Source organism: Camelus bactrianus, chromosome 21 (assembly GCF_048773025.1).
Source record: "Camelus bactrianus isolate YW-2024 breed Bactrian camel chromosome 21, ASM4877302v1, whole genome shotgun sequence".
Lineage (NCBI taxonomy): Eukaryota > Metazoa > Chordata > Mammalia > Artiodactyla > Camelidae > Camelus > Camelus bactrianus.
Window position 1 is genome coordinate 21,183,706 of NC_133559.1, and position 27,849 is coordinate 21,211,554.

Genomic DNA, 27,849 nt, shown 5'->3' on the forward strand with positions numbered 1-27,849 from the left:
GTTGTTTTGGCTAGAGGTTCTGAGAGGTCCCTAAGAAAAACAAGAGGGGTGAGTATAGACCTGGAGTCCACATCCCATTTTCTGTATATAATCTGACTCTAGAAAGAAACAGAATTAATATTGGCATTTAGCTAGAGCTTTAAAAGAAAATTTAAGTTAAATCTGTATGTGCTGTTGACCTGGTGGCCCATTTTAACCTTCTCAAAAAATGAGAGAATAGAATATAGTAGGATGGCTAATGTGGGAGTTGTTTTGTTTTGTTTTGTTCTTGTTTTTTAGTTTGAGTGTCAGATGAGGGAATGTGGTGACTTCCTTACAGCTTGTATGAATTAACAATTTTTTAGAGATATGTTTCCCTGGCCCAAGAAGTACCTGTTACATATCATGTCAAAAGCAAGAAGCCTTGACATTCAGAAGTCAGGAAAACAGGATGAACAATAAATGAAATATAGTGGGCACCAATGTTTGAAAGAGTGTTGATTTGATTCGAGATGCATTACTATACATTGAAATGGCAAATGGAGCTTCAGTACTTTATACGTGGAATTACATCAGGAACAAAGAGTGAAATAAAACACTCCTGCCTCAATGACTCTCTCTTTAGATCAATTCTGTTCAGTCTCGGTGGAAAACTGACATGGCTTAATAGTCTCTTCAAACAAAAATCTATAAGCCTTGATTTGATCTATCCTATTGAATATCTAATACACAAAATCCAACACAACAAGATTTAATAGGACATCATCTACGTTCTTTAAAAGAATAAAGAAAAAATTGTTAAAAATTTCTGAAAAGATACAGGCAACTTTACTAAACTCAAAGTTTTACTACTTAAGTTTGGGGAAAGGATGCTTTCTGTTAAGCTGAAATTTAACGTAGGTTCATACCTTGAAGCAAGAGGCTCTATAAAGGAGCTGGACAACATGCCCAATGCTAGTTTTAGAGGCTTGAGGAAACCGTGGCTCCAACCTTTGTACCACAAAGAGAACCAATACTTTTCTTGACAAAGCAGAACCATCTTCCAAGGCCAGGAGAACCAGCTTTAGAGCTTCCTCCTGCATTGCTAGGAAAAGTTGAGCAAAACCAAAACTTATCATGTACAGAGGTAAGACAAACCTGTTTCTTAGAAGGGCAATATTCAATAATTTCTGCAGGTACCACTTAATTAATTGGCAACACAACAACAGACATTCACAGTTACACTTTTTAACCCTTCTGGGACAATTTTGTATTACATTACATTCTGTATATTTAAGAAAGTGAATAAGAGATTAATATATTTCAGGAAAACTTCAATCAAAATGAACAAACTTTGGCATTAAGAGAAAAGATTTCACAACATTGTAAAATGACTATAACTCAATTAAAAAAAAGTGTAAAAAAAGAGAAAAAAGCTTTAAGTGTTCTGAAAAACTGACATGAAATTAATTACCCAAGCCATGATTGTCAAGTAAGATACTACTTGATAACAGAATATTGCAAAGAACTAGCCTTTGTACATCACTTACAGTTCTTACACAGTAAGTTTAGAATTACTAATATTGTAAATATCAAACTTTAATTATATACCTGGTCCAAGGAACTGGCAGCCCCTAGCCCTGACTGCTGCCCAAAGATTGGAAGAGAGTTGCTGAGGATTCTGGTGCTGGAGAATGAGCTCTGTAACTGTTCGTTCACCTAAAGATCGAGCTGCCCTCATGGCACGAATCCTGCCTTCTTCTTCCACCAGTTGGCAGTGGACCAGAGTCACCAGCTTCCTCTGCATCGGGCGACTCAGAACACTCTGAGTAGTGCTATTCAGACCCACTCCTTTAAAGAGAATAAAAAGTTATTTATAGGTTTACAATGCAATTTTAGAGTCCAGGAAAATTTTCTCTGATGGGCTGACTGACTTACAAATATGTGAATAGTTTGGGGTTCTACCAGAATACTTACACAATAAATAAAATTACACAAGTGGAGCCTAGCTTGCATTTTAAAAGTATACAAAAGCTATTAACTCAAGCAAATATAACACTCATTATGACATTAAATTACCATTATTCATTCTAATTATAGAGGAATAAAGAAAATAAGGCCAGACAACATTAATAATTAGTTTATATCCCAAATCTTGAGGTCCTAACAGGTCTCACATATTATTTCATAGTGGTTAATCTTGCTTTCCTAATGAAAAAATAAGCTGTAATGGCAAGGCAACAATGGCAACTTCCAATTTTGTTACATCTCCAACAGATTACCACAGAAAACTGGATAGAAGGCAGACAACTGAAAGTTGTCAAATGATAGATAACCCTTCTAAAACCACCAGTGTATTTATACTTACTTAAAAAAAAATTTTTTTTAATTGGAAATACAGTCAGTTACAATGTGTCAATTTCTGGTATACAGCACAATGTCCCAGTCATGCATATACATACATATATTTGTTTTCATATTCTTTTTCATTAAAGGTTGTTACAAGATAGTAAATACAGTTCCATGTGCTATAGAGAAGAAATTTGTTTTTTAAAATCTATTTTTATATATAATGGCTAACATTTGCAAATCTCAAACTCTTAAATTTATCCCTTCCTACCCCCTTCCCCCTTGTAACCATAAAACTGTTTACTATGTCTGCGAGTCTGTTTCTGTTTTGCAGATGAGTTCACAGTGTCCTCTTTTTTCTTTTTTTTAAGATTCCACATATGAGTGATATCATATGGTATTTTTCTTTCTCTTTAGGCTTACTTCACTTAGAACAACGATCTCTAGGTCTCTCCTGTTGCTGCAAATGGCATGGTTTTATTCTTTTTATGGCTGAGTAGTATTTCATTATAGAAATAAACCACAACTTCTTTATCCAGTCATTCAAATACTCTTTCCAACATCACATAAACTTTAAACTTACTACTTTATTTGATGTAGCTTGTAATGGTATTATTTAACATCAGTGGGTTTGGTTTACACTAAATAAATTTTGTTAACATTTACTTATAGCCCACAGTTTTTATGAGGACAAAAGCACCTTTAATAAACATTTGCTTAGCGTGGATAATTTCATCCAATTTACCTCTAGCACTGCTGAGTGGTTTCAGGTACAGTGCTAATTCTTCTACACATTTCCTGGCTTCCTCATAATGCTTTGTATCTTCAACTCCACTACACAAAGTAATGGGCTGCTGCTCAGGGACCTAGAGGTCCAAAAAAAAATAAATAAATGAAATGTGTGTTTGATTGCTCACTAATTAAAATCAAATATTTTACTGAGTATATTTTATGCATTCCTACTGAATATATTTTATACACTGGTAACATGAAAACTACTAAATTTACTGAATTATCTCAAAAGATCTTTTCTATACATATGCACAAAATTATTACATAAAAAATTTTGTTTTGTTTCTGTAACATTTTTATTGATATAATTTGCATACCATATAACTGACTCACTTAAGGTATATAATTCAATGACTTTTGGTATATTCACAATTATGCAACTCTCAATATTTTAGAACATTTTCATCACCCCCCAAAAGAACCTCATACTCTTTTAATGTCACCCCTGCCATATTTCCTCCCAAACCCCCACCAGCCCCAGGGAAAAACTAACATAGCTTCTATCTCTGTAGATTTGTCTGTTTTGGACATCTCATGTAAACAGAACCATACAACTTCCAAAGTGACTGTGCCATTTTATATTCTTACCAGCAATAAATGAGAGTCTTTGTTGCTTCATATCAGCACCAGCACTCGGTGTTATCAGGATTTGAGCTATTTGAACTGGTGTGTAGTGATACCTCATTACTGTTGTTTTCACAATTTTTAAAGGTTATATTCCATTTATAGTTATTATATTATGTTGGCTATATTCCATGTTGTACAATATACCCTTGTAGCTTACTTTATACATAGCAGTTTGTACCTCTGATTATTGTTTTAATTTGCAATTCCCTAATGGCAAATGATGCTGAGCAACTTTTTATTTGCTCATTTGCCATCAGTATATCTTCTTTGGTGAGGTGTTCAGATCTTTGCCCATTTAAAAATTATGTTTCCTTTTATAATTGACTTGTAAGATTTCCTGATACATTCTAGATACAAGTTTCTTATCAGATATATGATTTACAATTGTTTCCTCATATTCTGTGGGTTGTTCTTTCACTCTCTTGACAGTCTTTTGAAGCACTAAGTTTTAAATTTTGATTTAGCTCAACTTATCTTTTTTTCCTTGTGTTTTTGATGTCATATCTAAAAAACCTCACTCCTATTCCAAGGTCACAAAGTTTTATGCTTATGTTTTCTTCTAACAGTATTGTGGTCTTAGCTCTTAAACATACAGTCTTTGTTCTATTTTGAGTTAATTTTTGTATACTATGTGAGGAAGGGGTCCAAATTCATTCTTTTGCATATGGATATCCAGTTTCCCCCGGAACATTAGTTGGAAAGACTGCCCTCTCCCCACTGAATGATCTTGGCAAGTCATCTGATCGTAAATGTGGGTTTATTTACGGACTGTCTATTCTAGTCCATTGATCTAAATGTCAGTCTTTATGCCAGCATACCAGTTTTGATCACTGCAGCTTTGCAGTTTCTAAATCAGGAAGCATGGTTCTTCCAACATTATTATTCTTTTTCAAGATTGTTTTGGCTATATGGGGTTTCTTGTGAGTCCATATAAATTTTAGAATAGGTTTATCCTATTTTTTGAAAAAAAAAATCACTAGAATTTTGAAAAAGCTTGCATTGAATCTATTGTTTTGAATAGTATTGTAATCTTAATAATATTAAGTTGGCCAATCCATGAACATGTGATGTCTTTCCATTTATTTATGTATCCTTTAATTTCTTTCTGCAATGTTTTGAGGTTTTCAGCATACAAGGTCTTTCCCATCCTTCACTAAATTTATTCCTAAGTATTTTATTCTTTTTGATGCTGTGCTAAGTGGACTTGTTTTCTTAATTTCTTTTTGGATTATTAATTGTTAGTGTACAGAAATGCAACTGATTTTTGCATGTTAATTTTGTATCTTGTACCTTGCTAATTCATTTATTAGCTCTGATAGCTTTTTAATAGAAGTCTTTAGGGTTAAAGTAATGGCCATTAAGTATTAAAATGTCCTATTCTCAAATTTTGTAAACATTAGTTGTTGCAGTTAAGAGATGGCAGGGTCTTACTCAATTCTGCAGAAAAAGAATCAGTTCATCTTCACATAACTTTGTGGAAAAAAGTTAAGTCTTGGTTATTTGTTATTAAAATATTGTATCTCTAAAACTGTTATCTCCAATAAGTCTATTTTTAAAATATTTCCAAAATATTTTGGAATCCATATGGGGATTTTCAAAATATAAACAGAAATGATTATGAAATGAAAAATTAAATATATGAAGAAAAAAAGAATCAATTGTACTTTCCTTTTGACAAATACATTGTAGTGCTGTTGGCAACATCATCAAGTCGGATTTGTAAATAAGTTTTCCGTTTGAATAAGCTGTTCTAGAACTGCTCTCTTTATCTCCAACATACATAATATCAACCTACCCTGCTTTTTATCAACTTACAGGCAGATCGATCTAGCAAATATTAGTAGGGCCAGATCCAAAGTTTTAAGGACATTTAATCAGAAAATGATTTATGGAAACATGTGATATTTTAGACTCACACTACACAAATTAATTTAAGTGACAGATTATTTAGGTGAATCATATCTAGCTCTCAAAAGCCTGCCTCCCTTGGCTTTGTGAAACCTTCTAAAGATATTTGAAAACACTGACACAAAACTTTCAGAATATTACCTTCAGAATTCCCAGACTAACCTACCAGGGATATTTTCTCCTACTCTAGATTAATGGCTCCCAAAGGCTGTCTTCTATAGTTTTTGTTACTTTCTTCATCTTTCATTTCAGTTAGTGCCTACTAAGTAAAATTGTCTGAAGCAGCTTCACTTTTCCTATTAAGTAAAATGCAATAGTTTTGTGAATATTTTCCTCAACATTAAGAAGACTTTGTGAATTACCTCATAGGTTTCTCTCATTATCTGAATAGCTAAGGTTGTTGACAAAGTCTGAGAGCCAGACTGAATGAATGTTACTGTACAATGACTGAGAAATACTGCAGTACCACAATAAATCTCCTAACATACTGAAACGAAAGATATGCACAGTACTGAACAGAATTTTATCTATTTAAATAGAAGGCAATGTTACTCAATTTTAACTCGACGTGTTTCTCTCAGGAGGGAAGAACACACACACACACACACACACACACACACACACACACACACACACACACACACACACAGAATAAGTATAGTACGTTACCCGTCCTACCTGAGCACCCACTAGCTGCAGCAATGCTGAGTTTACCGGGAGGAGTTCAATGTCTGTATTGATAGTGGTCTGGTCAAACGGGCAAGCCTTGCGGTGGAGTTTATTCAGGCACATCTTGCAGACAGTATGGCCACAACCCAAACTGATGGGCTTTCGAATTGTTTCGTCGAAAGTCTGAGTGCAAATTGGGCAGGAGAGGAAATCCGTCCACTGTGGAGCCTGTACAGGCATTGCTTCTGGAGTTACAATTCACTAACACACACACACACACAAAATCTAAAGCAAAGATTCCACTGGAATCAAAATCTTTGAAAAAAGTTTATCTTTTTTTTTTTTAATATCTTCTGTAAATACAGTCAGCACATAGTGTGAAATATAACCTGGAAAACAAAGAAAAAAAAATGAGTATCTTCCTTTTCAATTAAACTGTGCATTTTCACTCTACTATCTATAACCTTTTATACCATATTTATATCACCACAGCGTATCTTTTTGCACTTTTACAAAGTTGGAGCCATAATAAAACATCTAGTCTCATCCCCGCATTTTAGAGGTGGGGAGTAGACCCCAGAAAGAGGAAATAATTTGCCAAAGGTGGTAAGTTAGTAATAAAGTTAGATCTAAGTCTCAAGTTTATCTAAGTCCACGATTGCATCCAACTTAAAAATTAGCCTTTTTAAGGCAGCTTATAATATTCTGATCTGCACACATTAATCTGTTCAACTGTGAAAATGTATCAAGCTCTATACTTATGATGTATAATTTCAGCGTATGTCGTATCTTAATACAGAGTTTTTTTTAATTGGCCTAAAATTAAAACTACCTTAAAGTACTTTATCATCAAATTCGGTATGGGTAATGAGATTAAACGCTACTGCAGGTTTTTTTTTAAAGGTTTATTTTTAAGAGTTTTATTTACTGATAAAGACCTATAAACCTCTGTTATGGCTTATACTTATTGCTGTAGTGTGCTGTGTTAGAACACAGTTAAAATTATTTACATCAAAAGATTTTTTTAATTCCAAAATTTAAGAATGATAGAACAATCACAGCTAACCAGAACCATATTTCACTGTCTACTCTCTTATTTTTGGTGGGGGATTAAAAACCAAATCACAAAACCCATCACCTGTATCTAATATAAATTTTCATTACATATAAGAGCTAGCCTAAAACTTCTAGCGTGTATCTTAAACAATACCTGTTGTACTTAATCTAGCTGTAGCTTCTAAAAATGAGAACCAATGCACAGAACAGTAAAGTAACACAGTATTAGAAATTCTTAAAGATTTGATTATGCCCAGTACAGACTGCTTACAAAGATAAAAAAAAAAACTTCATTTAAGCTGTAATTAACTAGAAAAGCAAATTATCTACACACCTTATTTTTCAAGCATTATGTTTAATTCATGTTTTACTAAAGTAACTCAACCTTAAATGCAAACCCATTATTGATGAAAGAACACCTTCCATTAGGTATGTTAAAAATTTTATCCATTCATTCAATGAATATTTACTAAGCACTACTATGTGACAGACTGAATTGTTAGGGAAAGAGTGAAACAGCACATAGTATCTACCTTCTGAGCAACCTCAGCTTTGACTGAGTTTCTGCAAAGTGTATCAGACAAATGGGCAATGAAAAAAATTTAAGACCTTACACAATTATCAAGTTAATTTCATATTTATGATCTAAAAATTATCTGCACGTTCAAATGGCCCCTGAAATAACAAGAAAGAGTAAAGAAAGAAATAGTCCACATTTGGGGTGTGGAGGACATAGCTCAGTAGTAGGGCCCGTGCTTGGCATGCATGAGGTCCTAGGTTCAACTCCCAGTGCCTTATTAAGGGGGGGGGGGGATTAAGAGAAACTGTCCACATTCTGCTTTCTATAATGTTTTAATTATAAATTTTAATAAAATGCACCTGTAAATAGAATGCGTAGTTACAAGTATGTTTGTATTAAATTATAACTACTTAATAAAATGAGATTATCATCCAGAGTGTGAAAAAAGAAAACACAGTATGTAATAATCAGAGTCAAATGCTACAACTGTGTCTGGGGTTACAGAATGCTCCAAAATAAAGAATAAAAAACTAAGTGTTTAGAAGACATAATATTCAGAATGAGAACTGGATATTAATTAGAAAATGTCTGCTGATGCTGATTAAGTTGATAAAGTATCATCCATACTAACTTTTCTATAGATTAGCATGGCAGTTTATATTAATAACACAAAATCAGATGCTTTGTAGGCAATCTCTGTAAAGCAGAACTAATGGTTTCTTGTTTTTTTACTAGTATGGTCTTGCAGAGAATTTAAAATTTGTTAATTAATCATGAAGTATAGTCGAAACAGCACTTTATTCCCTCAAACACTATAAACTACAGAAACCCAAAAGAGCACAAAATATAAACGTTTCACTGCACAATCACTGTAACTTTTACTATTTATATAGCTATGCGCCACATGTTGTGCTAAATGCTTTACACAGAGCAAAACTGTAATAGGCAGGTAAGCACTGTTATCCCATTTTACAGATACAGTTGACCCTTGAACAACACAAGTTTGAATAGCTAGGGTCCACATATACACGGATTTTTTTTTCAATAGTAAATACTACAGTACTACACAATCTAGGTTGGCTGAATCCTCCAGTGCAGAACTGCAGATGAGGAGGAACTATGTGCATAAGGGCTGACTATAAGTTACACACACACACACACACACACACACACACACACAACTGCATGAAGGGTCAGCATCCCTAACCCCTGTTCAACTGTCAGGTGTATGAGAAATGGAGATTTAGTGAGGCTAAATAAGCTAAAAACAAATAGAGCTGTGGTATTAACCCAGACATTCTGCTCAAAATCCAAACTCTTAACCATATCACCACTCACAGATTAAAAGTTGATTATAAAGAAGGAAGAATTACTTGCAGTTTCATTAAAAAATCAACTATACTTCATTTTTTTAAAAAAGAAAGAAAAATCAATGTCACAAAGCTGCTAATAGCTATGGGCTTCAAAATAATTCTTCTCTGGCAAACTTGCTGACAAATCTAATAATGGTCAGGTCATTGTTCTAAACTTACTTGTCTTCTCGACAAGCTATGAAAGAGATGACTATCTTCTCCTTCTTGAAAGTGTCGATGAACCACACTCCCCTTATCCTTCCCCAACTCGCTGGCTTATTGCTTTGATCTCTTAAAATCCTAAATGCTGGAGTGAGTCATCAGAGCTCTAGAGTTTCTTTTTCTCATCATTCTCCAGTTTAATATCCTGAAATCACTCTCTACTACATTGAGAATAAAATCTGGATTTTGTACTTCGGTTTACAAAGCCCAAAATGATAAAGACCTGTAATTATCTCTCCAACTTCAGTTCCTAACACTTGTCCCCATTACCCCAACATCCTCCAGCTACTCAAGAGAAGCTTGTCTCATCTTCAGATAAGCTTAGGATAGCTATTCTGTCTAACCTTTGAATTGAAGGCCACTCTTTATCACTTAGATGCCATCAAGAATGTCAACTCCTCAGAACTCCCAGACCAGTTGAGACTCTAAAAGAACCTCTAACTCCTCTCTAGTCCATCAGGATATTTAAATTCTCTATAAAACATTTCTACCATCTGAAAGTTGTACTTTCTTTCTTATATCTTTGTTTACTCAATGCCTATCTTTATTAGAATGTAGACTCCACAAGAGCAAACGCCTAATCTGCCTTGTTCACTGTTAAAGCTACAGCTCGTTCCTCACTAGAACTCAGGCCCAGTAAACATTTTGCATATAATTTCAAAGAGTTCAGAGACCTGTGAAAATCTATTCATAGATCCCTAGGGTATTTAAAGACTCCAGATTAAGAAACTCTAATCTTTATTATTCTTTCACCAATCTTTAAATTGCAGCAAGTATTTGAGTACATGTCCAACCCCGTAGAAAACAGAAAACAGGCAGAAAACACGGTCAACGTCAGTTTCACAGACTTAAAATAACTCACTGCTCTCCCACATGATTTCAGATCAGTGTTGCTAATAACAAATTTCCCAAATTATTCTTTTATATCAAGAATTGTGTAAAACAGAATCATAAGAGAAATGACTGATAAAATATACCTTAGAGAACATCTAGTTCTAGACTAATTTTTCAAGATGAGATAATCTGATTTATTTATACCCTGATCCATGTGTTATTAGGCTTTTCAAACACCTCTTTTTATTTCATTTCCAAAACCCAAAGAAGTTGGAATTACTTTCCTTCTCATAGAGAAATAAAAAAGCATTCAGAGAACTTGTCCAAGGTCACACAGGTAGTAAATGACAAAGTCAAGACACATAAACCTCAGGCAGGCACATGACACTACAGCCTATGCACTTCCCACTACACCAATTTGACATGGGGGAGACGAAAGACAAAACACAAATAAAATAGCTTCACTTAAAGTCATGCAGCCATCCAGGATTAGAAACCAAGCTTCCTGACTCCTAGTTTTAGTGTCCCCTGCTTCCCAACTGGATTACCTTGGACATAAACCCTTCACTGAACCTCTAAAAGATTTTAAAAAGATCACTGCATATTAAAGCTACAATTAACAATATTTGGCATAGATCAAGGCATCCATTAATAACCTTGGAAATAATATGTAATATTGTTTATATATAACATGCTCATTCTTCTAGGAATAAAATCCATGACTTTTATCAGATTCTCAAAGAAGGTTCTGTTTGGAGAGGGAGGGGAAGGGAAATAAGAATCAATGACTCAGACATTGAAATAAAACAACTGCTGAAAACATGAGACTATAGAAAAATAAAAACACCAATTTAAATGAACACATATTTCCTCTGTATTTACAACACAATCTCATCAGACTAATGCTTATAACAAATTTTAAGTCATATAAAAATTTTAAAGTAATATATGATCACATAGGTCAAACATTTTTAAAAATGATTACAGTGAAGTGTCATCCTCCCACCTCTCCCATCTCTCTAGCTCTCATTCCTACTTCACCTCCTCAGATGAATACTTTCCTTTTTTATCCAAATAGGTTGATATATAAATACATATTAAATATTAAAAGTATCTTTAAAAAGTTCTACATATTAGTCTTGGTATTAATGAATATAAATCGATGGAAGAAAAAGGTCTGGAAAAATACTGAACAAACTTAACAGCAGTTACATAATTGGGCAACTTACAAAATGTACATAATTATTTGTTACTTACACAAGTGCAAAATATTTGAAAAAATGAAAACAAGAGAAGATAAATAAATTAATATTAAGACTATTCAAACATTTTTCCTTATTAAATTGACCTTCTTTTACACATTTGGATAGCCAAATCATGAAAATTTATTAGTTCTTTTCAAAATTCATTAAAAATCATTTTAATAACTTCTCTAGAATTTATGTTTCAAAGAACTAGTATAACTTATTAATTTTATGTATCATTTCCATTTGTATTAACCTAGTAAAATGAAATATATAGTTGCTAACCTCTGATTAAAAGAAATTTTCACATACTGAAGTCATTCTGGCTTATATATGATTTGACTTAAATTTTATGTTAACTAGAACAGCCTGTTTGTGGCCTATTAAATATACATTGTACATCTGCTTTAATTATTAAGAAAGGGCACAATGACCAGAAGTAAAGAATGTCCACCTTAAAAAATAAATATTAAAACGCCCGTACTCCTTTGATGGTAAGACTCCTTTTCCAGATGCCAAGGCCATACTGACTCACTGGGTAGGTGCTGAACTGTTTTTCGGAAACCTTGAAGGAATGTATCCCTGACTTGTTTGATGTTCTGTATTCTGACGACATAAAACAGCTGAAAACCATGCTTCTCCAGAGCAGTTCCTCAAAGTTACCTGAGAGGCTGTCTTCTGGGTTGTAGTTCTCAGTTTGGTTCAAATAAAACTCTTTTCTATTCCTCTTATAGACTGTTTATTGATTATTTTGATTTACACCTCTTACATTTTACAGTAAAACAGTTCTTAAAAACAAATACAACGAACTGGATAGATAAACATACAGAATCAGCCACTCAGTTCTTCACTAAAAATAAAAACATTCTTTTGACCATAAAGATAGGTTTGAGAGACTAAGGGGTAAATAGTATTTTAAAAGTTTGACTTTGCCTGGGAAATATGATGATTAAGAGTAGTAAGTCACACTTTGATGATTCTATTTCAATCATCAAAATCATAAAGCAAATATTTTTTTAGAGACTCAAAGTGTCATTACTTGTAGTTATTAGCTCTAAGAAGAACTTCTACTTCCTCATTCTTTAAACATTTTTCTCAAAAGTCATCCTTCCAAACATTCAACAGTCTCCAAGCTTCTCAAAGACAGTTGTTTACATCATCTTCAACCATAAAACATTTCTAAACCACACACGATATATGACTTTGTGGATGTAATAAATATTCTTTTAGTCAAGAGTAAACATATGAAATAAAATTACTAAAATTCCAACATCCAGATTCTTTAAACTTCCTCAGAGCAAGGTTTTGTCAGGAAAAAAAAAATTCTATTAATTAAAGCACATGTGCTCAAAGCCTGCCAATAAATCGTTATGTGTTAGAGATATGCCCAAATCTAACTCATTAGGAATAATTCTACTAGAACCTTCCTAATCAGAAACAGACAGAATGGAAGAAAATATTTGCAAATGATGCGACTGACAAAGGCTTAATTTCCAGAATATATAAACAGTTCACACAACGTAATAACAAAAAACAAACAACCCGATCCAAAAATGGTCAGAAGGCCTAAACAAGCAATTCTCCAATGAAGACATACAAATCGCCAATAGGCACATGAAAAAATGCTCAATATCTCTAATTATTAGAGAAATGCAAATCAAAACTACAATGAAGTATCACCTCACACCAGTCAGAAACGCCATAATTCTAAAGTCCGTTAACAACAGATGTCAGAGAGGGTGTAGAGAAAAGGGAATCCTCCTAACACTGCTGGTGGGAATGTAGTTTGGTGCAGCCATTATAGAAAACAGTTTGGAGATTCCTCAAAACACTACAAATAGACTTACCATATGATCCAGCAATGCCACTCCTGGGTATAAATCTGGAGGGAACTCTAATTGGAAAAGATATATGCACCCTAATGTTCATAGCAGCACTATTTACAGTAGCCAAGACATGGAAGCAACAAAATGTCCATCGACAGATGACTGGATACAGAAGTTGTGGTATATTTATACAATGGAATACTACTCAGTCATAAAATGATAAAACAATGCCATTTGCAGCAACATGGATGGCCCTTGAGAATGTCATTCTAAGTGAAGTAAGCCAGAAAGAGAAACAAAAACACCATACAATATCACTCATATATAGAATCTAAAAAAAAAAAAGAAAAAAAAAAAGGACACTATGAACCAATCTACAAAACAGAAACAGACATGCAGACATAGCAAACAATCTTATGGTTACTGGGGAAAAGGGGTGGGAAGGGATAAATTTGGGAGTTTGAGATTTGTAAATGTTAGCTATTATATATAAAAGCAGATAAAAACAAACAAGCTTGTTCTGTATAGCAAGGGAACTATATTCAATATCTTGTGATAACCTTTAACGAAGAATATTATGAAAACAAGTTATCTGTATGTATATGCATGACTAGGACATTGTGCTGTTCACCAGAAACTGACATATTGTAACTGACTGTACTTCAATTTTTTAAAAAAAGGAAAAAAAATGAAAAGAAAAGAAACAGAGCATGAATGATGAATCCTCTTTATTTCTTAAAAAATCCAAGAGTGACTCTGCTGCTGCTCAATGATGAGAGCAATCGTTAACCTTCCCATCAGTTTAAATAATGGCAACTATTAGTGATTTTACTGTTGATAATTAATAGGTAATTCAGAATACACATGATAATTAGCAATCAGTCTACCTTGAAGAAAACCAAATTAAAAAATATCATGTAACTTCCCCAATAATATACACATTTTTACACCAGGAAGACTGCCCACAGAAAGTATTAAAAAGTTATTTTATTTGGTTACATGCCTTCTTCATGTCATTACATGGAGCTACTGTACAGAATTTGACATTTAACGTTTTACTAATTTATCCCAACTTCTAAATTCTGGATAAAAACCATCACTTAAGACATCTTTATATTTTCATATTAATAAAATTAATTTTTAATATTATCATTAGACTTTTCTCAGAGCTTTTTTTTTTTACAAAGAAATAAGATTTTATCAGAGTATGAAAAAATTATTCCAATGAACAGTAAATAATAAGAACACTGACTCATTCCACTAGCTAAGTGACTAGTTTGCAGATATCAAACTCCACTTCTTGTAGCTGCCTTGTAGTTACTCAACTCTAATCAGGCCTCTGTTGCAAAATAACAACTACATGTTGCAAGCCTCGAGGTTTAAGTGTGATTAAATTAACTACAGAAGAACTACTGTACACAAAATTATGACATGATACGTAACAGAGCTTGGCTTTCTGAAAGTAAACCACATGTCAGGCATTATGTTAGGTGTTTTCAGATGCTTTTCTTACTGAAATGTCTACCATAAATCTAAATCACAACATAAGCTATACCATCAGTATCAGTATTTGTTACAAGTATCTGTTAAGCACCCACTAGGTGCCAGCACTTTCAGTGCCTATTTATATACTGTATTTAATCAATTAAATGTTAAAAACAACACTGTAATGTAGTTATTATCTCCATTTTAAAGATAAAGAAACCAAAGTACAGAGAAGTATCCAAAGACACAAAACTAGCAGATGGCAGGACTATGATTCAAACTCAGACCAGCCTAACTCCCAAGGTGGTATTTTTAAATTCTGTAATTTGTGCCACTTACATGTGAAAGTTAATAGTCATTAGGGCAAGAGAGCTTTTAGGGGTGACGGAAATGTTCTAAAACTGAATTGTGTTGGCTGCATAATTCAGCTAATTTACTAAAAATCATTGAATTGTGCACTGAAAATAAGTGGAATTTTATAGTACGTATATTATAGCTCAAAAAATCTGTTAAATAATTATTAAAGTCTTTTTATAAAAAAGTCTTAGTTTTCAAATTTTTAATGTAATAATTTAAAAATACTTTACAAATCGTTCTGTGAGCACAGCACAACCCTATTAAACAGCTAAATTACACCGCTTTGAAGATTTCATTTAAATATGCTCCAAAGTGACATTTAAAAAATTGTTAAAATGTTATTACCATCTCCTCTATTAAGGTTCATTTTATCTGCCTCTGATTTAGAAGGAGAAATACAGACATTAAAAACTTATCCAGTATTCCCTCTGGCCCAGTCACTCTTCTGAGGCATTATTATACCCATTTTATAGGTAACTCTTGAGTTTCAACATTATTAAATAACTTGTCCAAAGCTAATAAACTGTTGAGCTGAACCAAGACTCAGTTCTTGTGAACCTGAAGAATAAGCTGCATAAGTAAGATATTACATCAAACAAAATCTTATTGTCAGTAAGAAAAAAATCTTGGATCTCCTCCCACCCCACCCTATCCCATGAGATAAGTTTAACTATTATTCTTGGCTTTAACTTACTTTGCCATTTCTCTGGGACATTTCCATAGCAACAACATGCAGGGCAATATCAGAGAAGAGAAAAAATTTAACTATCTTGAAAAATGAAGCTAAAACCAGGAAATAAAAACAAAAAGAAGAAAAATAAATGAAGGCCTCTTATAACACTACTCAGTGTTACAATTCTCAGCAGAATATCAATTAATTTATGGATGAAACAGTCTGAGATTTTTGAGGCTCAAGGTTTTCCAGCAATAACACCCTGTGAAGAAAGACCCAATTTTGATTGTAAAAATATTTCCTTCCGAAATATATGGATTGAAATGTAATCCTATATTGTAAACAACTACCTGGATATAAATAACTTAATGTTACTCAATACGTTATTTTGATTGTTTATATGTAATTATATTACAATTAAGACATAATAATTTTACATTTATATATTTCATCATAGCCTTTTGAGAAAAGACTAATACTGAATATAACACTGACATTGGAATTTGAAAGGTTCTCTCAACTGAAATACACTCTTTTAATAGAGTGACTCTATCCTATTATTTTAAGGCCTAAAAATTACTAATACATTTAAATACTTCATAAACAGAACATGCCTAAATTTAGTTCTTTATTCCTGCAGCATAAATTATCAGTAACTAAAGGGAAGAGCATTCAAGGTACCAAAAGGGTAACATTTTCAAAGCACAGCATAGACAACAAATCCTTTTATTTGTTTTTATTTTGTTTTTCCTAAAGGTCGTTTTATTGTAAAACCATAAATACAACACTGACATGAAATCATTCAAGCAACTGATTCTCTCTAACCATTGAAAGGGTATCTTTTTGCCTTTGCATCAACCAACCAGGAAACAATGTTGCAAGCATTCAGGGAGGAAAGGGTGCTGAATTTTGGGCTGGGGTTTTTGGCGAACAAATCCTTTTAGAATTAAAAATATGTATCACTTAGGCTCAATTTAAATCTATCTCAAACTTCTTACTATACTCCAATCTAATACACTTAAATTGTCAACTATGCAACAGTGCTCCATGCTGACGTACCAGAGCAGTATTATTCTTAATACTAATGATTCATATATGTCCAAGCTAGATGTTGTTAGTCTTTACTAGTTACAATCTAAAGACTTAAAGTTCCTTATCTTCATCACCTTAACCATCTTCAGCAAGTTATACTTGCTTTACCCTACCTACAACTATCTTTATATACTCCCCAAATCTTTCCGCCCTTTATCCCAAGACTGTAGGAGGGAGGAGTGGGAATTGAGTGCTAAGCACTTACAAATCTTATTTAATTCTCCAACAACCTTTTGAGATAGATATCTCCTCTACTTTACTGATGAAGGAAGGAAAGAAAACTGAAAAGTTACTCAGCTCATTTAGTTAGTCTAGTCACAATTTGAACATTTGTCCAATTCTAAATCCTGTACTTTTTCCATTATAATACATTGTCTTCCAACTTGTGTTACACTTCTTAATAATTATTTTATTAGTCAGCCATAAGTAAACATCTATCTAAATTAAATGTTATCTATTTTATGTTTAATTTGAGCATGATTACTTTTAAATTAAGCAGATTTGGGGGGGAGGGTATAGCTCAAGTGGTAGAGTACATGCTTAGCATGCTTATCATTGAACATCCTGGGTTCAATCCCCAGTACCTCCTCTAAAAATTAAGAAATAAATAAACCTAATTACCTCCCTGCACCCCCATCCCACACACAAAAACCTAAATACATACATCACTCTTTAAAAAAAAATTTTTTAAAAACCAACCTATTGAAAAAAAAAAAAGTAGATTTAGTACGAGAATCCTGGAACTATTTAAGCCTATTCGTTTATTAAAAAAAAAAGTCAGGTTATAGAAACTACTGTATTTCTTTCGGCAAGAACCACAAGGAATATTTTATTAGAAAATTTCACTGAGAAATAATCATTGGACAAAAACAGAGAATGAATCTTAATTTTATAAATAGTTAAAGATATTTAAAATGTCCTGAAAAATAACATACATACATAAAAGGTATACAGATCAAGAGTGTTCAACTCAATGAATTACCACAAAGTGAGCATACCTGCATCCCCAAGATATACAACATTAACAGCACCCCAGAAGGCCCCCTCACCATCCCTCCCAACCATTGCTCCTTTAGTCTTCCTCTCAAAGGCCACTATCATAACTTCTAATACTATAGATTAGTTTTGCCTGTTTTAAAATTTTATGTAACAAAATCATCAGGATGTATTTTGTATTCTTTTACTCAACATATTTGTTAGATTGTTTTTCCTACATTTATATTATTAAACGGTTACAAAACACTCTAGTTAAATTGACCACAGTTAAGAAGCTACTCTTCATATGAACTCATTTTTGCCCTAGTGATGACATTTGGATTTTGAATGCAGCAGATTTCTGGTACCGAACTAGAACAAAAACAGGTGTCAATAATAAAACTTAAGAAGAAAGAATCCCCTCTTTACTCAAGAAGATAAAGCAGCACATTTATCACACTAATAGCCTCTACTCATTTACTTTTAACTCATTTCTTTTTTTTTTTTTTTTCTTAAGGGAGCTTTGTGTCTTGGACTCCTTGTGGCACCTGGTGGCTACCACAGAGGTTTAGCTGATTCTGGAACTCAGCGACAAAGAGAAAACAGGCAGGTGAGCTGTATATGCAACATACCTCTTTTGAAATGGTTGGATGATAACCTGTATTCTGACCTAGGGAATTTCTGTGTTAAAGATATAATCTAACATATTTAATAATAGTAAAATAATAATAATAGTAGTAGTATTAAAATATACTGTCCAAATAATCTACTAGCCAAGGCTTAAGAACATTTTTTCACTACTTTCTGTTCATTTTTATGGACTATACCTGCCAGAATTTCAACTATTTCCAAAAAACAAAGTCACAATGACTTTCAATTGCACATACTTGAAAAATGCTAAAAAGAAGAATGGTTTCACTTTCCATTTTAGATTCAGTTATAGACTGTTATCCCAGGCAAAATTTCATTTTGAGGAGTTTAAAAGACTGAACAAATTGCTACATAGATTCCAAACACAGAAGCCCACATCTGCAATGTATGTGTGTGTGTGTGTGTGTGTGTGCGCGCGCGCGTGCAGATATACAGATATATAGAAATATATATAGATATAGTGTTTTGGAACAAGTAGGTAAATTGTAAAAGGGGATATTTTGCTATTGCCAAGTAGTAGCTACTGTAAGAGAACCTACTGATCTGTTGCTACTATATCAGAATTAAATACAAAACACATCCCCAAAATATGTAATGATGATCTTCTAGGGAATAAATTAATGCTTAGGTTTGTGTAATGTGTGTGTTGCAGGGAGGAGGGGATAAAGGATGGGATAAGTCTAACTGCCGGATGGATAAGTCTAACTGCCGTGGGTTGCACAAAAAAAAAATAAATCTACTAATATTACTCTATTCTTTGGTAAAAACAGGGAACCCTGCTTTCTTATCTCAGATTATAGTTTGTCCCTCTCTTCTCCTAACCCTGAACCTTTTCCCCATTTCCCTACACACAGTACTATGTGAATTCCCTTAGGGAGGGCCTTACTTGATCAACTTACTTAAAATTGATCCCTCAACCCCATTCACGCTAGTACCACACACAAACTATGCTTCCCCTCTTTCCTGATTAATTTGACTCCACAATACTTCTCATCATCAAATATGCTATGTTTTACTTATTATGGCATGGACCCACCATTACTACCGGAAAATGTAATAAACCGTAAAGACAGGGATTTTTATTTGCTTCTATCTCTACTCTTTTTTGAGTATATTCTATGTGCCCAGTGTTTTAAATGCATTATCTCACTTAGTCCTCTCAATGACCCTATTAGGTATCCTTATAGCTTAATTTTAGAGTTGAAGAAACTGAACATAGATGTTAGGTAATATTCTCAAGGTCATATGGTAACTAAGCTTATCCCTATTTTTAAACTGGTAATTCCTTCTGTAGTCTTTATTTCTGTTTACACTACAATACAACTTGACACTCAATATACACACCTGGTAATCTGGGTAATCATCCTAGATTCCATCCTTTTCCACCCCTATTACAAATTTTATTATCTCTTACATTTATATCTTCCTTTCCATCTTTACTTCTTTGATTGAAATCTGTATTCATTTACTCAAAAAAATACTTATTGAGCACCTATTATGTGTCATATCCTAGGATCTAAACATGTAGCCCTGAATGAAATAAAGTCACTGCCCTCATATACCATACAGTCTCTCTCACCTGGATCACACAGTAGCCTTTTAACTGATCTCTGTCTCCAGCTTTGTTTTTGCCTTCCTCCACCCTCCTCACAGCTGCTGGTCATCCACTTATGGATTTCTTCTTTGACAAAAAACTCAATAAAAAAAGGACAACAGACTTGAAAAGACATTACACAAAAGAGGATAACAAAATGGCCCAAAGTATATATGTTTACTAAAGAGTTACACAATATCACTATGCATGAGGGAAATTTAAATTAAAATGACAATGGGAATCCACCACACATCTACCAGAATGGCTAAAAAATTTCAACTGACAATACCAAGTGTTAAAGATGATACAAGCATATAAAATTCTTGTACAATGCTGATAGTGTGAAACAGCACATTCACTTTGGAAAACTGGCAGTATCTACTTAGGCTGAACAAAAATCTACTAATGACCCCAAAATTCCACTCTTAGGTATTTATATAAGAGAAATGACTACATATGTCTACCAGAAGACATATGCAATTAACATTCATAGCAGCTTTATTCATAAAAAGCTGAAAACAAACTGTAAACAACCCAAAAGTCCATAAACAATAGAATGGATAAACTGTGAAAAATTAATATAATGGAATACTATACAGCAATAAGAATAAAATGGCTGATCTACTGTTACACATAGCATGGATTTCACAGACATTATAATGAACAAAGCCAGATACAAAAAAGCACCTACTGTAGGATTTAATCTATAGAGGACACAAAGAGAATACATGATGTATGATTTTATTTAAGAAGAAGCAGAACAAACTATAGTGCTAGAAGTCAGAATTAACTCTTAGGACAGGTGGGAGGCAGTGGGGAGGATACTGTCTGGGAAAGAATAGAATGAATAGAACTCTTGGGTGCTAGAAACACTGTATACCTTGATCTGGGTGGTGGTTACACACATGTATACATGTAAAAGGTCATGAAGATGTGCTCCTGGAGGGGAGGATATAGCTCAACCATAGACTGACTGCTTAAGCTGCACAAGGTCCTGGGTTCAATCCCCAGTGCCTTCACTAAAAAATAAAATTTTAAAAATTAATTAAAAAATACATAAAGAAACCTAATTACCCCCCCCAAAAGATATGCTCCTACAATTTGCCCTTTACTGCATGTATTTTAAAAACAAGCATCACTTTAAAAAACAAACATCAACAGAAAAACTCTTAGACAGTACCTCAGCAGGATCAATTCCAAGTGCCTGAATGTGCCATACAAGATCCCTGGCATGTGGCCCCCACCTACCTCTCCAGCCTTATTTTTCATCATCATCTGCCTCATATCTTAAACTATAGTAACAAAAGTATGAAGATTTCCCTGCACAAAACATATTCTTTTCCCCTCTAGGTCTTCTTCGACTCAAGTATTTCTCTAAAGCTGGAATGTTAAGTCCCTATTCATCCTTTAAGTCCCACTCAGCTCACGAAGCTCTTTCAAGAAATCTTTTTATAGCCCAATCAGTATTAGAGTGCCTCTCTGATGTTCCCAATACATTCTAAGCTCTTTCTATAAGAGAAAGTTCATATTGCTGTATGCTGCTGCATGGCACACATCTGCTCAAAAATTGTTGAATGACTGTAAAATATCACCACTCTACCTGACTGTAGCAAGTTTCGTATTTCTAGAGATAGCGTTGGACAATTTACATAAAAGATAAAGCTGAATGGCAAGTCCCTGAAGAAAGAGAGCAGAAACTATCATCACAAGATAAGTTGTATTTTTAAATGCTAGTACTTAATCTTTAGAAGAAAGAATGCCTCCGAAATTAACCACATCCTTTAAAATATCTATAAGTGAGGTAAAACTGAAACTGAAGTGGCAGATTAAAAAGATAAGGAAAAAGAAGCTAATCTGAGAAGGCTACATATTGCATGATTCCAATTATACAATATTATGTTCCACAGAAACATATGAAAAGATGCTCCATGTCATATGTCATCACTGAAATGCAAATTAAAACAATGTGAAATCACTACACACTATTAGAACAGCCAAAATTTGGAACATGGATAACAGCAAAGATGTGGAGCAAGAGGAACTTTCAGTCACTGCAGGTAGGAATACAAAACAAAACTACTTTGGAAGACAGTCTGGTGGTTTCTTACAAAACTAAACATACTCTTACCATACAATCCAGCAATCACTCTCCCTGATATTTATCCAAAGGAGATGAAACCTTGAGTCCAAACAAAAACCTGCACATGGATGTTTATAGCAGCTTTATTCATAACTGCCAAAACTTGGAAGCAATCAACCAAGAGGTCCACCAGTGAATGGATAAATAACTGTGGTACAACCAGACAATGGAATACTATTCAGTACTAAAAAAAAGAAATGAGCTATCAAGCCAGGAAAAGACATGGAAGAAACTTAAATGCATATTAGTAAGTGAAAGAAGCCATCTGAAAAGGCTACATACTATATGATTCCAACTATAGGACATTCCAGAAAAGGCAAAACTATGGAGTCAATAAAAAGATCAGTGAATGCTAGGAGTTGGGATGAGGAAGGATGAATAGGCAGAGCACAGAGGATTTTTTAGAGCAGTGAAAATACTCCATATGATACTATAATGATGGATATCTGTCATTATACATTTGTGCAAATCTATAGAATGTACAACACCAAGTGTGAACCCTGATGTAAATCATGGACTATAAGCATCAATGTAGGTTCATCTATTGTAACAAATGTAGCACTCTGGAGGTGGATGTTGAAATAAGGCTAGCTATGCATGTGTTGGGCCAGTGAATATATGGGAAATCTTGGTACCCTCTTCTCAATTTTACTGTGGACCTAAAATTGCTCTTAAAAAAAGTATTTTAAAAACAAAACAGAAAAAAAATCAACAACTGAATCTGAAATCTCTCTCAAATATGGAGACTCTGTTGACAGAATTTTGTTCCCCCTCTTCTTTCCCCTCTGCCCCCTCACCATCTTGTCATGATACAATTAAGAAGCTTTAAGTTTTATTTTAACATTCTGAGTACAATGAATTAACTAATGCATGTCAACCATAAGGGGAATAGACACTGCAACTTCAATATTCAACAACGCTTTCTTAAGAATATTATCTGTTCTAAGCTTTGTGATATTCTAAGTTACTTTTAAATGCTTTTAAAGAGATTTAACCTAAACAAGCAATTCTCCAAGGAAGACACACAAATGATCAAAAAGCACATAAAAAATGCTCAATATCACTAATTATCAGAGAAATGCAAATCAAAACTACAATGAGGTATCACCTCACACCAGTCAGAATGGCCGTCATTCAAAAATCCACAAATGACAAATGCTGGAGAGGCTGTGGAGAAAGGGGAACCCTCCTACACTGCTGGTGGGAATGCAGTTTGGTGCAGCCACTATGGAAAACAGTGTGGAGATTCCTCAAAAGACTAGGAATAGACTTACCATATGACCCAGGAATCCCACTCCTGGGCTTGTATCCAGAAGGAAATCTACTTCAGGATGACACCTGCACCCCAATGTTCATAGCAGCACTATTTACAATAGCCAAAACATGGAAACAGCCTAAATGTCCATCAACAGGTGACTGGATAAAGAAGATGTGGTATATTTATACAATGGAATACTACTCAGCCATAAAAACCAACAATGTAATGCCATTTGCAGCAACATGGATGCTCCTGGAGAATGTCATTCTAAGTGAAGTAAGCCAGAAAGAGAAAGAAAAATACCATATGAGATCGCTCATATGTGGTATCTAAGAAACAAAAACAAAACAAACAAACAAACGAAAACAAAGCATAAATACAGGACAGAAATAGACTCACAGACAGAGAATACAGACTTGTGGTTGCCAGGGGGGTTGAGGGTGGGAAGGGATAGACTGGGATTTCAAAATTGTAGAATAGATAAACAAGATTACACTGTATAGCACAGGGAAATATACACAAAATGTTATGATAAATCACAGAGAAAAAAATGTGACAATGAATGTGTATATGTCCATGAATGACTGAAAAATTGTGCTGAACACTGGAATTTGACACAACATTGTAAAATGATTATAAATCAATAAAAAATGTTAAAAAAAAAGAGAGATTTAAACATTACATTTTCTACTCTAAGGATTTTATTTAAAAAAAAGAAGCCCTCTCCCCACTCCCATTCTGTTTTCTAAAGCAGTAGAAAGAGAATAAATTGAAAGGAACTTTGTGCCCTTTTGAGCAGATTTTATAATATAATAAAAGGACATTTCCAGGAAAATAGACTCAGATAACCCATAACTCAATTTTTCTAAATATATGGAGAACCTTACATTTTTAAAAAGTCTTAAATAAATTTAAAGAGGCTAAATTCAAGAAAAAGTGACAGTTTCAATCAAAACAGTAGTTAATGTAAAAATTGACATATGAAACATGGGTTTTACGAGCAGTAATTATAGAGAAAGCATTTCAAAATGAAGGTTAAAATCCAAGGTTTTTTTCCTTTTAAATACAGTACTTAAACATAGAAGACTACTACTCTTTAACAGAATGTCTCCGCAAAAATGGAATTTTGAGCAAGTATAATCAGTACACAGAGAAGATCAAATCAAGACCATACACAGTATGGTTACTATCAGCAAAAGCCGAGGTATAGATTACCCCAAAAGAAAAGCAAAAGAGACTGATACAAGGCTCTCCATTTTTCAAGCTATGAAAACTTTAACATGATACGTTTCAGAAGATACAAGTTCATATGGGAACCAAATTGGATTTTACAGTCAAAGTATTCAAATAGAATACAAATATAAATCGGTGTCAATAGAATTTTGGATAGCAACAATATTCAGTTAAATTCTATTCATCCCTACCAGCTAATTCATATTAGTACTGGAAATTAGTTTTTATTATCTAAAATGGGTCACACATAGAGGAAAAAATATTTTTCCATCAGAATCATAGGGAGAAATCAGCTAAATAAGATAAATTTCTTCAAGTTCTAATTGTTTAAAGAACAAAAATAATAATACACCACTTTTTATTAAATCTATAGCTATAACCTCTATAGTTTTGATTTACAATATTTAAAACTACATAGTACATAATCAAGTAGTCTCCAATAAGCTCTTCAAAGTGACCGCAACTTTAGAATTGATTGTAAAAACAACTCCAACTAGTGGAGGTCCCAATAGTGAACTAGAAAAAGGAGATCTAGATTCTAATCTCAACTGTGCCATTTATTAGCTCTGAGATCCATACACCTTTGATAAATATTCAAAGGGTTTAGAAAGAAAAGAAAAATACGACTCCAGATTTCAGTGACAAAAAGAGTAAAGTAAAAGATGATGCCTTGATAGGAAGGAAACCATATTATAATGGACAACAATTGGAAAGGTTGGTTCTTTGAGCAAATAACGGATTTTAAATTTCCCATTTACCTAGTTTAGCATATATGTATAACTGAACTGCTTTCCTGTACACCTGAAACTCACTTTTGTGTAAATCAACTACACTTCAATAGTAAATAAAATTTAAACAAACAAACATAGTTTAGGGCTGCTGGTAACACAAACAAAAGCTTTAAAAATGTAGGCTCGAGGAAAAATTGAGGCCATGCAACTAGGTAAGTTCTCTGTGAGAATGACTATAAATGGAGAACTGAACTTTGGTTTATATTAGCATTCTTCAATAGAACTTCCTGAGATGATGGAAACATTCTACATCTGTGTTTTTTAATATGGTGGCCACCAGCCACATGCGGCTACTGAGCCCTTAAAATGTGGCTGGTACAACTGAGGAACTAAGTTTTAAATTTTATTTGATTTTAATCAATTAAAACTTAAATTGATCCATACAATGGAGTATTATTTAGCAGTAAAAAGAATTAACTATGAAGCCATGGGAAGACATGGAAGAACCTTAAATTCACATTGTTAAGTGAAAGAAGACAATCTCACCCACAGAACTGTACAACACAAAGAGTGAACCGTAATGTAAACTATGGACTTTAGTTAATAGTTTGTCAATACTGGCTTATCAATTATGTAACAAACGCACCACACTAATGCAAGATGTTAACAGAAGCAACTGTGGGGAAGGTATATATGGAAACTCTATACTTTCAGTGCAATTTTTCTGTAAACCTAAAACTGCTCTTAAAAAAAGTATTAAAATTTTAAAATTTAAGTAGTCATACGTAGCTGGTGGCTGGTATTAAACAGCACAGGTCCATATTAATGAAAGACTGATGTGGGAAGAAAATGAGAATGGAATTTCACTTCTCACCACCAAATCCACAAGTACACATTCAGTCAATCCTAAAGTATATAAAATTTATCTGCAGCTTGAATACTAACATTTCACAGCAAACCTCTTTCAAATAGTCTAGATGATTATCCTTCTGAAGCAATTTTTGTTAAACAGAATTTAAGGAAGAAAACAGCATTTGTCGAATGGGTACTATATGTTAGCTACTATACTAAATTGATACTTATTATCTCATTTAAATTTCAAAACAATTCTTTAAAAGAAAGTATTACCATTTCTGTTTTTAGATATGAAGGACCATAACGTTTAAGATGGGAACCTAGCAGGGAGGGTATAGCTCAGTGGCAGAGTTCATGCTTAGCATACACAAGGTCCTAGGTTCAATCGCCAGTACCACCACTAAAAATTAATTAATTGATTTAAAAAACATGGGAACCTAGATATACGACTCCAAAGTCTGTTCTAATACACTCTGTATATAGTTTTATGATTACCAAAATTACAAACATGATTGAATTTTCCCACAGGAACAACAGGTTATACAGCACAACACAATAATTAATTAATCATACACTCAGAGCCTAATGAGGTGTTCCTGTATTAAATGGTCCCAAGCTAACGTGATTTTTATCTTGTTACCCCACTTGCTGTCCATCTTACCGAGACTGCCTCTATTCCCACATGTAATTTGCACCTTTTAATTTGCTGTGGAATTAGAAAACAGATAAACTTCTTAGAATCACAAACAAATCAAGAGAGCTTCTAAGCCAGTGCCTTAATGTAGATGATTTAGTTAATTAATTTCATGATAAAGGTCCTTCTGTCTACTTATTTCAAATTGGGATCTGGATAGATGATGTACTGTTCTATAATAAAGCTAAGAATATAATGATCCTGTTTCATTCACAAAATTTTCCACTAAACTACACTTATAAGCATAGATCTCTAAACATAACCTTATTTAAAGATGTTATTTTATGATTGAATGTATTAATTTAGTGCACTCATTTTCTAATAAATGTTACTATCAAAGAGTAATGAGGTATATATAAACATAGAAATATAAATTATTCTCAAAGAGAGTTGATATTTTCCTGAAAAGTCACATTAAAGAAAAGCAGGAATTTTACAGCACTGAATTCTAAATACTCTTATATAATTCTTCCTCATAATTTTTTATAGTTTTTCTTACACCTAAATTTATCAATTAAATAAATTTTCCCTAAAAGGGAGAAATTAGTATCAAGCTTTAAATTCTTACCCTTAAGAGCTTCTGAATCTGTAAACCATTTACACAACTTTCCTTAATAATATAAAATCTGTATTTCACTTCTCATCATAAATTTTAAGATTTAAATTTAATTAGGGGTAGTATCATTTTGAATTTAAGGATAAAAGTATTACTTCCGAAGCCCAAAACTGAAACTTCAAACTTAGCGGTAATTCT

At 33.4% G+C, this 27,849-nt stretch overlaps 1 protein-coding gene across 3 annotated transcripts in view; it reads right to left on the minus strand.

Annotated features, from left to right (window-relative positions):
* RC3H1 (ring finger and CCCH-type domains 1) overlaps positions 1-27,849 on the minus strand; it is a 68,786-nt gene that overhangs the window by 35,686 nt on the left and 5,251 nt on the right. For 2 of the 3 annotated variants that reach the window (XM_074349818.1, XM_074349817.1), the window contains exons 2-5: positions 6,313-6,692; positions 3,053-3,173; positions 1,570-1,809; positions 888-1,063 (exon numbers count right to left, since the gene is read on the minus strand). In XM_074349818.1, coding sequence (XP_074205919.1) covers positions 888-1,063; positions 1,570-1,809; positions 3,053-3,173; positions 6,313-6,543 — 768 coding nt within the window. In that variant the 5' untranslated portion in view covers positions 6,544-6,692. Of the gene's footprint in view, positions 1-887; positions 1,064-1,569; positions 1,810-3,052; positions 3,174-6,312; positions 6,693-20,169; positions 20,285-27,849 lie in introns of those variants that run through there. The other variant, XM_010954881.3, reaches the window with a different exon arrangement.